This window comes from Triticum dicoccoides, chromosome 1B (genome assembly GCF_002162155.2).
Source record: "Triticum dicoccoides isolate Atlit2015 ecotype Zavitan chromosome 1B, WEW_v2.0, whole genome shotgun sequence".
Classification (NCBI taxonomy): Eukaryota; Viridiplantae; Streptophyta; class Magnoliopsida; order Poales; family Poaceae; genus Triticum; species Triticum dicoccoides.
The window spans coordinates 698,353,650-698,369,859 of NC_041381.1; the positions used below are offsets into that span (position 1 = coordinate 698,353,650).

At 44.8% G+C, this 16,210-nt stretch overlaps 2 protein-coding genes across 2 annotated transcripts in view; one reads left to right on the forward strand and one right to left on the reverse strand.

Moving 5' to 3' along the window:
- Nucleotides 1-16,210, forward strand: part of LOC119349808 (putative disease resistance protein RGA1) — a 61,492-nt gene that overhangs the window by 19,529 nt on the left and 25,753 nt on the right. The window lies entirely within an intron of this gene.
- LOC119349809 (berberine bridge enzyme-like 27) lies at nucleotides 8,169-10,006 on the reverse strand. The gene has a single exon (XM_037617899.1). The coding sequence runs from the start codon at nucleotides 9,981-9,983 to the stop codon at nucleotides 8,364-8,366; it is 1,620 nt and encodes a 539-aa protein (XP_037473796.1). The 5' UTR covers nucleotides 9,984-10,006; the 3' UTR covers nucleotides 8,169-8,363.

Sequence of the window (16,210 nt, forward strand, 5' to 3'; positions counted from 1 at the left end):
ATGAGGGGGAGAGTGAGGCTGGCGGCGAGATTGGATCTGGGGAGGGGATAGGGTTTGGGTGGTTGGAGGGGATGAGGGGGGAGAAGGGGGCGGCGACGATGGATCTGGGGAGGGGATAGGGTTTGGGTGGTTGGGCTGCCACGGGGGTGGGGGTTCTTTTTCTTTCTTTCTATTTTTTTCTTTAGATAAATGGAATGGATGGATGGATGGATGCCATGTCATAGATCCATGGCACAAACATTTCAACCAATAAGAACAAAGCTTATGTAATTGTGTTTTTCTATTCGTTTCTCTTGTATTTTTTGCACGAGGGTGCATTTTAGAATGGCATAATTTGTTCAAAATATATCATACTTTGCATTAGGGTGCATATTGGAATGGCAAACAATGTTGCCTAAGGAAATATTCATCTTCTTTGGACGAAAAAATGATCTCATATTGATCTCAAATGATCTCATATTGGAAAGGCAAACAATCTTATGGCCACATTCATGGCATAGTTTGTTCAAATGATCTCATATTGTGCACGAGGGTGCATCTTGGAATTCCAAACAATGTTGCCTAAGGAAGTTTTCATTTTCTTTGCACAGAAAATTCATTTTTCATTTTCCGAGTGCCCAAAAGGAGGTATTTTTGTGAAGGAACTACCAAATAATTGTTGCAAAATTGGACCAAATCATTTTTATAAAATACTAGGCCATATATAATGCACAATTGACAAAATGGTTAGGTGAAAATTTTTTGATCTACCTCTCGTGAAAAAGACAAATTGCCGTCGATTCAGCTGGAAATGGGTCAAATTTGAACTGTAGCTGCCTCATAGTTTGCTCTTCATTTTTTCCAAAAATCATTTCTAGTTACATAAGTATCTATTTAATCATAGAAACACCAATAAAATTCCAAGATTCAACCACTAGCTAGGAACGGTCAAGCCCGCCGTTTTGACCGCATTTTCAAACGGGCATAAAGATTTCAAAAAAAATCAAAAAATTGGAAAACCTTCGCATTGTGTCATTATATGTGACCAAGTTTCCAAGAAAAATAATAAACTTGTAATACGGTAATTATTTTAAAAAAGTGTTCTCAGAAAGGAGCTATCAAGCGTGAAGATTCATGGCTTTCAAGCCAAATGATCAATCTTATGGCCACATTCATGGCATAGTTTGTTCAAATGATCTCATATTGTGCACGAGGGTGCATCTTGGAATTCCAAACAATGTTGCCTAAGGAAGTTTTCATTTTCTTTGCACGGAAAATTCATTTTTCATTTTCCGAGTGCCCAAAAGGAGGTTTTTTTGTGAAGGAACTACCAAATAATTGTTGCAAAATTGTACCTAATCATTTTTATAAAATAATAGGCCATATATAATGCACAATTGACAAAATGGTTGGGTGAAAAAAGTTTTGATCCACCTCTGGTGAAAAAGACAAATTGTCGTCGATTCAGTTGGAAACGGGTCAGGTTTGAACTGTAGCTGCCTCATAGTTTGCTCTTTATTTTTTCTAAAAATCATTTCTAGGTATAAGTATCTATTTAATCATAGAAACACCAATAAAATTCCAAGATTCAACCACTAGCTAGGAACGGTCAAGCCCGCCGTTTTGCCCGCATTTTCAAACGGGCATAAAAAATTCAAAAAAAATCAAAAAAATTGGAAAACCTTCGCATTGTGTCATTATATGTGACCAAGTTTCCAGGAAAAATAATAAACTTGTAATACGGTAATTATTTTAAAAAAGTGTTCTCAGAAAGGAGCTATCAAGCGTGAAGATTCATGGCTTTCAAGCCAAATGATCAATCTTATGGCCACATTCATGGCATAGTTTGTTCAAATGATCTCATATTGTGCACGAGGGTGCATCTTGGAATTCCAAACAATGTTGCCTAAGGAAGTTTTCATTTTCTTTGCACAGAAAATTCATTTTTCATTTTCCGAGTGCCCAAAAGGAGGTTTTTTGTGAAGGAACTACCAAATAATTGTTGCAAAATTGTACCTAATCATTTTTATAAAATACTAGGCCATATATAATGCACAATTGACAAAATGGTTGGGTGAAAAAAGTTTTGATCCACCTCTGGTGAAAAAGACAAATTGCCGTCGATTCAGCTGGAAACGGGTCAAATTTGAACTGTAGCTGCCTCATAGTTTGCTCTTTATTTTTTCCAAAAATCATTTCTAGGTACGTAAGTATCTATTTAATCATAGAAACACCAATAAAATTCCAATATTCAACCACTAGCTAGGAACGGTCAAGCCCGCCGTTTTGACCGCATTTTCAAACGGGCATAAAAAATTCAAAAAAAATCAAAAAATTGGAAAACCTTCGCATTGTGTCATTATATGTGACCAAGTTTCCAGGAAAAATAATAAACTTGTAATATGGTAATTAGTTTAAAAAAGTGTTCTCAGAAAGGAGCTATCAAGCGTGAAGATTCATGGCTTTCAAGCCAAATGATCAATCTTATGGCCACATTCATGGCATAGTTTGTTCAAATGATCTCATATTTTGCACGAGGGTGCATCTTGGAATTCCAAACAATGTTGCCTAAGGAAGTTTTCATTTTCTTTGCACGGAAAATTCATTTTTCATTTTCCGAGTGCCCAAAAGGAGGTTTTTTTGTGAAGGAACTACCAAACAATTGTTGCAAAATTGGACCAAATCATTTTTATAAAATACTAGGCCATATATAATGCACAATTGATAAAATGGTTGGGTGAAAAATGTTTTGATCTACCTCTGGTGAAAAAGACAAATTGTCGTGGATTTAGTTGGAAACGGGTCAAATTTGAACTGCAGCTGCCTCATAGTTTGCTATTTATTTTTTCCAAAAATCATTTCTAGGTACATAAGTATCTATTTAATCAGAGAAACATCAAAAGTTTTCCAAGATTCAACCACTAGCTAGGAACGGTCAAGTCCGCCGTCTTGACCGCATTTTCAAACGGGCATAAAAAATTCAAAAAAAAATCAAAAAATTGGAAAACCTTCGCATTGTGTCATTATATGTGACCAAGTTTCTAGGAAAAATAATAATCTTGTAATACAGAAATTATTTTAGAAATGTGTTCTCATAAATGAGCTATCATGTGTGAAGATTCGTGGATTTCAACCCAAACGCTCAATCTCATGGTCACATTCATGGCATAGTTTGTTCAAATGATCTCATATTGTGCACAAGGGTGCATCTTGGAATTCCAAACAATGTTGCCAAAGGGAGTTTTCATTTTCTTTGCACGGAAAATTCATTTTCCATTTTTCGAGTGCCCGAAATGAGGTTTTTTTGTGAAGGACCTACCATATATTTGTTCCAAAATTGTACCAAATCATTTTTATAAAATATTAGGACATATTTAATGCACAATTGACAAAATGGTTGGGTGTCAACAGTTTTGATCCACCTCTGGTGAAGAAGACAAATTCCCGCCGATTCAGTTGGAAGCGGGTCAAATTTGAACTGCAGCTGCCTCATAGTTTGCTATTTATTTTTTCCAAAAATCATTTCTAGTTACATAAGTACCTATTTAATCATAAATACATTGTTTGGTGGTGATACGTCGAGGTTTGGGCGGTGGCCGAGGGCTCCAACTCTAGAGCGCGTAAACTCGCATGCCCGTCGCGTGGTCACCACGTGACTGTGGCGTTGCCTTGTGTTCTGGGCAGCCTAGGCATGTCTAGTGGGTTGAGCACTCCCCAGGTAGGTGCTAGGAACAAAATTATAACATAAGATTCTCACGAGGAGACCGATCGATGCTCAAACATGAATTAGCGGCCAAGTGTTTGATTAGCAGTACGGGAAATGTACATGGCTAATGGGCATGAGTTTTGGCTGAGGATGATCAGTTACTAAGAAGACCGTCTTCACAAATTTCCAGCTCAAAAGGAGGAGCCTAGGTGGTACTTGCTTTGCAAACCACCACACTGGACATAAATACGAATGTTGAAGCTCGGCTCAAAATAATGAATGGATTGAGCTGGCATTTGGTGGAGGATCGTTATTTGGTCATAGGAAAGCACTGTAGAAAATGGATACTATTTGGACATGCCAAAGTGGTACTTCCTTCACAAACTGTTACTCTGAACAGAATAGGAAAATGAATATTTTTGAATTATTTTTGAACTAGGCAAGGAAGAATTTTACATATTTGATGAAGATATGACCCAAAGAATTTATGAGATTTTTTTGGGAATTTTGGGAATGATAGAAATATAGGTTGCTTCACAACCTAGGGCAAAAACTGCCACATGGACATGACACATAGGCAAAACTGATGAGATGGCGCCTAGTCATCACAACCCACCACAATATACAAGCTTATGACCATCTATATTGGTCATTAACAACTAGAAATAAGGCAGCGGACTAGCACTGTTTGCTTTGTGACCATTTCGTGTAAGGAAATTACGACCTTTCTGACCAAAATGGTCGCAATGGTTTAGGGTTTGAAGCCCCTGAACAGCTTTTGACCAATTGGTCTAAAATGGTCATAAATTTATGACTAATTCTTCGAGGGTCACTGACAGAAGGTCATAAGTTGACATATTTCTTGTAGTGACATGTGAGTGTTACTGTCTTGTGCATATTCGGTTTTCCTTATTACTCGAGGTTATAGTAATGTAATTGATGAGTTATGCGTGCGCAGCTTCCATTTTATTCTGCTAGAGATTAAGTTTGAGCAGGGACTACTAACCGTCATAGACTCGAAACGAAAAAATTCCGAGAAGTATGCGACCATGACTAAAACGCTGCAGGTCATCGCCCGTACTAGTGTCCTATTCCACAGGGTTTTGAAGCTCTCAACCTAGTTCGTTTCTACTTTGTGCTTAGTTCGCATAGTTTTGTTTCCTGCTTCGATCAATGCATGGCTAGTTTTCGTATGTTTTACCTGAGAGACGGATGATTGTACAACTTGTATGTGATATACGAGTAGGTCCTGAAGAGCGTGATAGGTACTGTACTTGCTTGTTGAGGGTGATAGCAAACTACTCTACTCGGTGTTAACAGACAGCTAATCATGCTCAAACCTGAAACATATATATTGCGAAAAGAAACCTGAAACATAGGGCAGTGGCAGTACATCGTCTTACCCGAGTGGTCGTCCGGTGGCTTCTTACGGTGCCCACGTGTCGCCGGTGACCTCTGCCTCCCTCGCCATCTCCGGTCGCCGCACGTCGACCTCCTCCGCTCGATCTCCATGGTGGCGCTAGGGCGAGAGGATGGCGGTGGACCGGCGGTGAAAGAACCCGGCCGTCCTAGCGCTTGGATGAAGGGCGGAGGAAGTCAATGGCGGGGGAAGATTGATTCCAGCCGGCTCGCCGGCGTTGTGTTGCACGTGCACGTGATTTGGGGAATTCGACAAGACGACGAGCCATGTCGGTCTCAGACTGGACTCGATTTGCCCAGCCCACTGTCGACCAGGCACAACTTGTATTACAAAGCAGGAAAACCCCAAAATCACTAGTTAGTTAAGAGTACTTCTTGCGGAGATCACTCCAACTCCCCCAGGTTACGACAAGTGACGCGCTGCATGTGCGCCTGCGAGTTTTTTCTTTTTTTTTGTAGATCCGTTTATTTAAAACATTTTATCTTTTAAACCGCGCGTCCAAATCTCGAACCGTTTTCGCTGTTGGATTCCTCGCGTCGAGATCTGATAGGTTTTGACGGACTTTTTTTATGAAATAAACCAAACGAAGAAAACTAGACGAGAAAACCGAACCGGGAGCACGATTTTTTTCCCTTTCCAAAAGAAGCACGGCTGTGACTCTCGCGAAAGCACAACCGCGCCTCTCGCAAAAGAGGAAAAAAAAGAAAATGCGTTTTTTCCCGTTTTCGAAGAGGCACGGCCATGACTCTCGCAAAAGCACAACCGTGCCTCTAGCGGAAGCAAAATCGTGCCTCTCGCGAAAGAAAAAAAAACAGAAAACATGTTTTTTTCGTTTCCAAAAGGCACGGCCGTGACTCTCGCGAAAGCACAACCATGCCTCTCGCGAAAGCAAAACCGTGCCTCTCGCGTAAGGAAAAAAAAACAAAAAACAGGTTTTTTTTTCGTTTCCAAGAGGCACGGCGTGCCTCTCGCGAAAGCACAACTGCTCCTCTTCCGAAACAAAACCGTGACTCTCGCGAAGAAAAAAGTTTTCTTGCGCAAATAATTTTTTTTCAATTTTTTTTGGTCAAAAAGCTAGGGAAGACCGGTGAAAAACCAAAACGTCAAAAAAACCCAAAACAAATGTTTAAAAAGCCGAAAACGCGTGCAAAAATAATAATTCCGGAGGGAGCGCCCAGATCGCGACAGGTGGCGAATGGCTGAGAGCGCGCCAAATGGCGCTGATCGTTGCGAGGCTCCCGAAGGAGCGCTCGTTAATTAGTTGCTCCCGGAAAACCCTTATTTGATGCGTTTTGCGTCAACGTATCGCACAGGCGGCCAACCTAGAGCGGGATTTGGGCCGGCCCAACTATAGCGTACTTATAGGTTCTTGTTTTGGGAATCTAGAGCATTCCCAGCCGGTTTTTATTGGTTTTGGGAACCTTCTAGAAGTCTTGAACCCGTTTTTTTTCTTTTTTCTTTTTTTGTTTCTTTTTTTCTTTTTTGTTTTTGTTTCCTTTTTTATGTTTTCATTTATTTCTTTTTTGTATTTCTCTTTCTTTTTCTTTTCTCTATTTCTATTGTAATTCTTAATCTACTCGTTTTTTCCTATGTCATCAGAACGTCATCGATGTCTCGCCCTATCGCCGAGCGTGATAGGCCGGTGAAAAGGCCGACCTGGTGTGGCTATGACAACGTTGTGCAAGCCTGTTGTTGCCGTTGAAGATGTTTGAGGGCATATCATTGCCCAGGTGATGTTGTTGTAGAGTTGCCGTAATACCGACAACTGAGGGGCGGGGCCACCTTCAGTGTCATCATCATGGTTTGAAGCTTGGTGTTGTTGTAGTTGACGATGCCTACGACTTGTGGTGTTGAAAACAACGTCGTGCAGGGATGCCGCCGTCGAGCGAATGATCGAGGGCCTAGCGTCGCCCCGGTGTTGTCGTTGTTGTGGAGGCGACAAAGTGCTAACACTGAGGGACAGTGCCGCCCTTGACGTCAATGTTGATCTATTCTTTTTATTTTAATACTATTTATAGTACAAAATCTCATCAAACAGTCACCATCGCCCTAAGACATGGTAGTCACATTAATGTCGGTCTTGCAGACTACCACTCATGCATCGAATCATGGAACTTTGAGATGGTTTACAATTATCTTTTTTGTTGTTCACAGTAACCCTTTCGAATCATGCTAATGATAATCTTCTATGGTACAATAGTATAGAGAAGCCACACGATCCTACTATGTTTAACACCTGATGGCTGTTTCCTTCTTGGTTGGAGTCATCTCCTTCGGTATTATTATTAAATACTCCCTCCGTCTCATAATGTAAGACGCTTTTTTACACTAGTATAGTGTCAAAAACGTCTTACATTATGGGACGGAGGGAGTAGTTCACATGTACCGTTTTATCCTCATGCATGCACACTATGATACTTGACACAGAATAGCACAAATTGGAGCTCGCATTTGGTGCATTCCAATGACCAACCATCACCGTTGGTGTTTTGAATTTACTGTAGTAATATGCACATTTGATTGCGTGTTCGTGCTCTGTTCGATAACGAAGAGCCATCTTTGATCGTAGTAGTGTCTTTCGTGCAAGGACACACCTACCGCAACGAAGAGCCTAGTCACAGTTTGGACAAAAGGGAACGAATCAACTTGTGGTTGGATGGCTTGTACCGCAGTAGTGTCTTTCCATGTTGTAGTACTCCCTTCGTTTTTTTGTCTGCATATAAGATTTGATAAAAAGTCAAACCTTGTTAATTTTGACTAAGTTTATAGAAAAATATATCGATATTCACAATATGAACTCAATATTGTTAGATGCATCATGAAATTAATTTTCATACCATATAGCTTTAGTGTTTTAGATGTTGATATTCTTTTCTATAAAGTTGGTCAAATTTACAAAGTTTGATTTTGACCAAGTCTTATATGCAGACTAAAAAGAAATGGAGGGAGTAATATGCACATTTGATTGCGTGTCCGTGCTCTGTTCGAGAACAAAGAGCCATCTTTGATTGTAGTAGTGTCTTTCGTGCAAGGACACACCTATCGCAGCGAAGAGCCGAGTCATAGCTTGGACAAAGGGAGAATATCATTCCATTTTATTTCTTATTTTTCATAAACTTTACATTTTTTTCCACCCATGATTATAAACACGTCACATCACCAAGACGCACAACAGTTTAGGCATAGAGACCGAAATTAAGCAAAGACAATCACGAGCACTGCACACTCGTAAGAAATGAAAATCAGATGAAATGGAATCTACGGTATCATTTTGGCAGCAGCGGGAAGAGGAGGGATGCTCTGCTCATTCCTGAAGAAATCATGGGGATCCACCATGGTCTTCACAGCTGCTAACCTCTTAAAATTTCCTTTGAAATACTTGTCTCCCCAACTGACTCTAGCCTTGTCATAGCTGGTCACGTTACCATCTTCCAACTCATTCGTCCCCAGGTCAAGGTCCCTGTAGTTGACATACACAGCCCTTGGGTTGTTGGACACGTAAGGCACCATCTCCTTGTACAGTCCCCTGACCCAGCTCATTCGCTTCTCCGCTGCTGCCGTCCCGTTCTCGTACCAGACTGAGTAGTACTGGAGCTGGTAAAGGTTCCCCTGCCGGTGCGGGAACGGCGTTTCCGACGGCGAGATGCTGCTCATCAAGCCACCGTAAGGGTCCAGCATGAGCAGCGCCGCCTCGGGCTTCTCGAGCCACGCCGTCCATATGCTCTCCCACACGTCCCTTGGAATGGGCTCTTGCACGTGGTCGGACTTGACCTTGAGATAGTAGCGCGGATTGCTGCTCCTGTTGAGGAGCTGCTTCAGTGGTATGGACGTCGCGGAGAAGCCGAAGAAGACCGTGGACTGGACCCAGCTCACCTCCTGGCAGTTTTGCTCCGTCATTCCAAGCTCAGGGAAGCGATCTTGCATGAGCCGATGGAGGTCGCCGCACCGGCCAAGAAACAGCGCCTGGAAATTAGCCTGCTGGTTCAGCACGAGCACGCGGAGGTACAGGTCTTGCGGTGAAGCCGGTGCCATCTCTTGCCATTTGGTAATCAATTCGATAGCGGATTGGTTCCTTGACCGGATGATGCTGAACACCGTGACGGTCTCCGGCACGGGGACTAGCCGCACCTTCCACGACAGCACGACGCCGAAGCTCTCGCCGCCTCCGCCACGGATAGCCCAGAAGAGGTCCTCCCCCATGGTGCTCCTGTTCATCAGCCTTCCGTCAGCGTCCACGACGAGGGCGTCGAGGACATTGTCGGCGGAGAGGCCATACTTGCGTGCCAGCGAGCCGAACCCGCCGCCGCTCAGGTGGCCACCAATGCCCACGGTGGGGCACGAGCCCGCCGGGAACCCGAGCGAGCAGCTGGCGGAGCCGACGGCGTAGTAGAGCTCGCCAAGGGTGGCGCCGGACTCGACCCACGCCTCAGCACGCGCCGGGTCGACGTGGATCGCCCGAAGGGCGGCGAGGTCCAGCACCGCGAAGGGCTCGTTGTGCTTGTGGAGGTGGACGGAGGCGTAGGAGAGGCCCTCGTAGTCGTGTCCGCCGCTGCGCACACGGACGCGGACGCCGTGGCGGCGGCCGCAGCGCACGGTAGTCTGCACGTGGGCGTGCTCGGTGGCCGCGATGATCCCTAGAGGCTTGGAGGTGTCCGGCAGGATGTAGCGGAGGTTCCGGGCGGTGGAGAGCAGGAGGGCAGAGTAGGACGGGGTTGCCGGGGTCTGGATGAGGCGAGACGGGATGTCCGCGGAGAGGCAGCCAAGGAATTCATCGATCGCAGCAGTGGAAGCTAAAGAGGACGTGTTTTGACCCGAGAGGACGCAGAGAGTTAGGACAAGGTGGTGTAAAATTGTCGTCCTCGGTGGTGTCCTTGCCATGTTTGCTTGATCCGCTAGTCAATTGGCAACTATATCTGGCTGTGAGCGCTATATAGAAGGCGGCAACTATCATATATAGTCGAAGCATCATCTGTATGAAATTTGATTTTGCCAACCACAATGTCTCATGCGGTAGTTGAAGCATCATCTGTCATATCTAGTTGACCTAGTGGTTCCACAGCTGGCCAATATGTTCCGTACAAGAAAAAGCAAAACCGTGGAGGAAATCAGAGACACCAAGAGTTCAATATATGTTTTATGTCTAATCTCACCTATACTAATCCACTTCACCCCCATTGCAGTGAAGCTCCAGTATACGCCTACCTTCGCTGAACCATTTTTGGAAAACAGAACCATTGTGCTGGGATGTTTTTGTTTCCTCGTTTGGTAGAGTTCCTGCAAAAGATGCTGCCTCTATTTTAGTTATTGAGTAACTTTTGTTCGCAACATATTCCAAATTACAGGGACATTTTTTTTTTGCAAAACAGAGAGATATCTTTTTGTTAACTCAGTTACTCAACATTCTTCAAAATGTTTGTTTGCCATTTTCTATGAACAATTCGGCCGTCTAGTAGCACGGGCAAAGTGGGCGACAGAACAGGGCCCCCAAATTTGTAGGGCCCCAAATTTCCAATCCTCTTGTGCTGCCAAAGCTAGGAGCACCCTCACTGTCTCAGGTTGAGCAACCGGTGCAAACACCTTCTCATAGTCAACTTCTTGACGTTGTACATAGCCCTTTGCGACGAGTCTTGCCTTGTACTTCACAATAGCACCCTTTATGTCCTTCTTTAACTTCTAAACCCACTTTAAACCTATGTCCTTTTGGTTCGGAGGTCGGGTTACCAAAATCCACGTGCCATTTCTCTCGATCGCCTTCATCTCCTCATCCACAGCGTGTGTTCAGTTAGGACATTTGCTCACCTCTACGAAGTTCGCCGGATCCCTAACTCCGAGCAAACATAGTCCGGAGTACTCGAGCATAACTGGCTTTGCGTACTTGTAGACTTTTTTGAGGGTCTTGTAAAGACTAGGCCCAGAAGAATCTGTTGTGGCTTGTGAAGGAGGCGACACAAATTGTGTCAGCGTCAATGCACTTGAGGAAGACGGTTGAGTCCCGAGCGTGGTAGATGCCGGGTCATTAGTATCCGCGTCGTCGACATACTTGTTATGACCATGACCATCATATTGATTGTCATCGTCACTATGGACCTCGTTGTCGATGTTGTCGCCCGTGTCGTGCATGTCGTTCTCACTATCACCTTGCGATCCATGCGCGTCGTCATCGGTGTTGGCACCATGGTGATCACTGCCATTGCGGTCACCTTGGTTTGGTGTCTTTCCAATCACCTGGACGCCCCCCCCTATATCATCATCAGTTGGAAATTCAACCATGAATATGTTACCGCTTGGAGCATCGTCGGCTGCTGCACTCCAATTCCACGCTTGGTTTTCTTTAAACACAACATCGCGTGAAATCCGTAGACGCTTGGCTCATGGATCGTAGAAGCGGTATGCCTTGGTGCCGGAACTCCTCTCGTACCCGATGAACACCATGTTTGTGCTACGATCGGCAAGCTTTGAGAGATGCGGCTCCGTCGCCTTCACATGGGCCACGCACCCGAACGTCCGTAGATGAGACACATTCGGCTTACGTCCGTAAATTGCTTCATACGGAGTCTTGCCGATCACCGCCTTCGTTGGAGCCCGGTTGAGAAGATAGACTGCCATCGAGACAGCTTCTCCCCAAAAAGTTGTCGCCAGGTTCTTGCTCTTGAGTAAACTCCTTGTCATGTCAATGACGGTCCGATTACGCCTTTCAACAAACCCCGTTCTGCTGCGGCATATAAGGTACCGTGAGGAACCTTTTTATGCCGATCTTCTCGCAGTAGTCATTGAACTCGTTCGACGTAAACTCCCCGCCGCGATCTGTCCGTAGAGCGCGAACCTTCAACTTGTGTTCCATCTGTGTTGTAGACTTAACTTTTTGAACGCTTCAAATGCCTCATTTGTAGATCGTAGGAGAACGACCCACATGTATCTCGAGTAGTCATCTAACACAACGAAGTACTTCTTTCCTCCCTGAGTTGCTGGGTGATAGGGCCACATAGATTACCATGGAGCAGCTCGAGTGCATCACTTGCACGATAGGTAGACTAAGCAGGGAACGGCTTGCAGTGCTGTTTTCGAACCAAGCACCTATCACATGCTCGATCAACATGGTCGATAAATGGCATCCCGGATACCATCTCCATCTTCAACATCTTCTTCAAGGTGTAGAAGTTAACGTGTCCAAATCTAGCATGCCATAACCACGAACCATCATCACTCTTAGCGAGTCAACACTCTGGTTGAGATTGATCAAGGTTGAGGATATAGAGTCTAATCCGCGTGTGATTCACACGCGCTAGCACGTTTCGGAGGTTTTCGAAGATTTTCATCACTCCTTTCTCAATATCCACCTTGCATCCATTCTCGTCAAGTTTCCCGACAGAGATGATGTTGCTGCGAAGCCGTCGGATGTAGTATACTCCGGTGAGTATGCGATGTTCTCCTGTGAGACCCTCGAAGAGGACAGAACCTTGCCCGCAAATCTCCACATTTGAACCATCACCGAACTTGACCGAGCCTTGAACATAATATTCTAGCTCGAGAAATTTCTCCTTGCACCCCGTCATGTGGTTACTGGCACCCATGTCTAGATACCATGACACGTTCTGATTCCTGGATAACTTTGGTATTACTTTTTTCTCATGAAGTAGAACCTTCCGGTTTGGTTTCACAACCACCGTTTGGACGAGATCAAAAACTTCGGCCCTCAGAAGACCTGGACGTTCGTCTTAATGCTTCGCCAAATTTGCCTTGATCTTCCGCTTGTTAGGATCCGGACAATCCTTCGCAAAGTGACCCATCTCGTTGCAGTTATAGCACTTTGACCTCGGACATATCCAGTTCCGTGGCTTTCTCTCTTTAGATCAATCCGCCTTACCACGACCTTGTGGCTTGCCTTTTCCGGTTTGTCCGCCGCGCTTCGCGTTGCTTGAGCCTTCGCCACCGTCACGCCTTCCTTTGCTATTTGGGGACACCTAATCTACGTGCGAGTACATGAATTGGTCACTACCTCCTCCTTTGCCTTTTGGACAGCCACGAGCATTCTATTCCCATGTCCGCAAGCGTCTGATCGCCTCCATTATGGTCATGTCGTCGATGTCGTAAAGCTGCTCGAGCGTGCCGATGATGTACGTCAATTTATCAGTCACTGAACTGAAAATTTTCTCCATGCACTCGGCTTCCTCGAGCTTTGCACCAAGCACATGGATCTCTCCCACCAAAGTCGTTCACCGACTCAGTTTCCTTCATTCGCAACTTGTGAAATTGGTGCTTCAACACTTGTTGACGCAATCTTCTCCGATACTCATCTTTTTAAGTGTGTTCCACGCCTTTCTTGCTGTCTCGAACTCCGCCAATGTCATCAGCACAGAATCTGGCACAGACTAGGCTATGGCGGCCATGACGCCTTCATCGCACAACTCGTCGACGTCGTTGTCCGTAAGGGCCTCCCACACTCGTAGGGTTCGGAGAATGATCTTCATCTTAACCGCCCATACACCGTAGTTGGAATTGTTGAGCATTGTGTACTGGATGGGGATGTTGCGATGCGCCAGTACGTTGGCGCCGCCCGTTCCGCCACCACTGGTTGCTGACTTGCCGCCTTTCTTCACCTTGTCGTTGTTCTTGTTCCCCTTGGAACCATCATCGTCGGACTTGTTTGCCTTGGAACCGCCGTTGGCGGACTTGACAGACTCAGCGTCGCTCTCCCCATCGTAGATCGTCGAGGCTTTAGATACCAATTGTTCGTTTTTTAGCCCTGGATCAAATCAGTAGACCTACAGCGTGTATGCAGCAAAGCTAGCAAGCAAGCTAGCTAGTAGCTTGACTGATCTTTCATGCCAGAGTACACGTAGGTAGGCGACTTGGTTGAAGTTGGCTTGCCGCGATGGATCGAATCAACTCAGCTCTCTCAACGAAACCTTTCAACAAGAACGAACAAACGCTAAGGCACTAAATTGTTCTGATGGCCACAGGTGCCTGTCGCACCTGTTGATAGGATCGTGTGGGGAAAAGATCTCCGGGCGTGCAACTTTCCTCGTCCACGATGGAGAGAGAAGAGTTGAGGGCTATTCAAAGTGAACGGATGACCCCCAACTCAAAACTTTAGAAGTAGGAAAGATGCATACGATTTCTGCTAGTCTCCATTTTATAAAATTGGATTGTGATTTGATACAGAAATTCAGTGTCCTCCGGTACTCCCTGACATTTTGTGATTCTACCCCCACTGCAGTATAGATCAATCTTGAGCCATTATATTAGAAAGAATGAAACAGTCCAAACTTATTTTCAAGTATCGTAAAAGATCTTCAAAAAATATTCTGCCAAATCAACCAATGCTTCGCTTAATATAAAAAAAACTTAGAAAATGGTGGATCAGATGGATGATAAGTTGGCTCCGTGTTGGCACGATCTATAAAAAGTAAACAATGCTGTGGCAGACCAGACCCCATTGCAGATATACAGGAAAAACAATCAAATTAGTACTACGAGTTTGATTATTTGTTGGCACCGACAAATTAAGCAGCCGTTGATGCAATCAAGTTACGGTCAACACCAAAATCCATTGACCCGTTTATTCATATAGGCACATGGTTACATGTGGCGTACGATATATGACAGTACACTATCTGCAGTACTCTATCTGGTTACGATACACCAAAATCAAGTTACGATACATGAGCTATATTTTAATAAGTGGTTGTCACGAGAAAGGAAAACTTGATCTGCAGTACTCTATCTTCACTTGTGGATTTGATACCATTACTGCATAGCCTGATGCTATGTTTCCCGAGAGAGATATGGTCAAGACACGTACCCTTTTTATTGGTTGTATATGGGCTTCATCTATAGTTTCCGGCTCTGATTAAACAACCATGTGATTTTATTCACCGCGTGAACTAATTTGTTCATTTTTGTGGAGGCTGGTGAGTTCTTATAAACTTTCCATCGAAGATGTGTTTTTCATTTCGTTAATGTTCTACTTTTTTTCAAAACAAGGTGTCTTTTGGAAATAGAAAATTGCAAAGAAAAGTAGAACCATGTCTAGAGAAGGTTTTGCCGCCCGATTCAATCTCACTACCTCTTGAACCTGCTTTCGTTTGCTATCAGAGAAACTAGTTTACTCAAAAGGAAATGGAACAAAGATGCCTATCTGAGAGCGTGAGTGGTTTAGTCGTGGTTGAGGTAGCCGTATGAAGAACGCCGTGGCCGATGATGCCTCGGGTGGCCAGTGTCGAGAAAGTCGCCGTGGAGCCGCAGGCGCAAGGAGGCGCGAGTTAGTCATGGGCACAGTGGTGTCGAAGTAGTGGTACGTCGGGAAGAAGATGTTGACGAGGCGATGCGCTGGGTTTGTCAAACTCGGGGACACATCGTAGACGAAGGCACGCGTCGGTGTTGCCAGCACCTGGCATGGGTAGACGGACAAAAATGAAGTTGACGAAGCGCCGCACCAGACTTCCCAGGCCCGGGGACACGTCGTGGATGAAGGTACGCATCGGTGTTGTTAGCACCGAGCATGCGTGGACGAGAGACCTGCACGAGCAGTACGCCATGTTGAGGAGTTAGAGGGGCCAGCAGAGAAGAAGACTCTATGACGGTTGTGGTGCCAATCGGCGTGGGGCCGATGTCACCGACGGTGGTCGGAGTAGACGAAGTGGTCGAAGAAGATGACGGCGACACTGGCGATGGGTTGGTGTTGGACGAAGACGAAAGGGGTGGACATGCGGCGGGGCGCCCGATGGTGTGTGACGTTGTGCTCAGGAATTTGAGTGTCAACAGGCAATAGGTTCTAGGGTCCTTAAAAACAAAGCGCTGCAAACCAATATTAGCATCATGGACGGATCTATATTGGGATTTTATATTTTGGGATGTTCAATCTCAATCCTATTATTGTATTTTGGGATGTTCACTCCCAATCCTCTTATGGTATGAACCAAATTTTGTGAAATTTTGAGAGAGAAGTTTATTCCTCGATGGGGAGTGAGCAATTTTGAGGATAAACCATAATTTAAAACCCTAACAACTAGTAATCAAGCATGTTTCGGTGAATCGATGGTACCGGCAAGAAGACGACGCATGCCTAGATGAGATTGGATGTGTCGTACGAATTTTAGGCAGGT

Coding starts and splice junctions, on each gene's coding strand:
- LOC119349809 (XM_037617899.1), bottom strand. CDS start 9,983: ATGGCAAGGACACCACCGAGGACGACAATTTTACACCACCTTGTCCTA.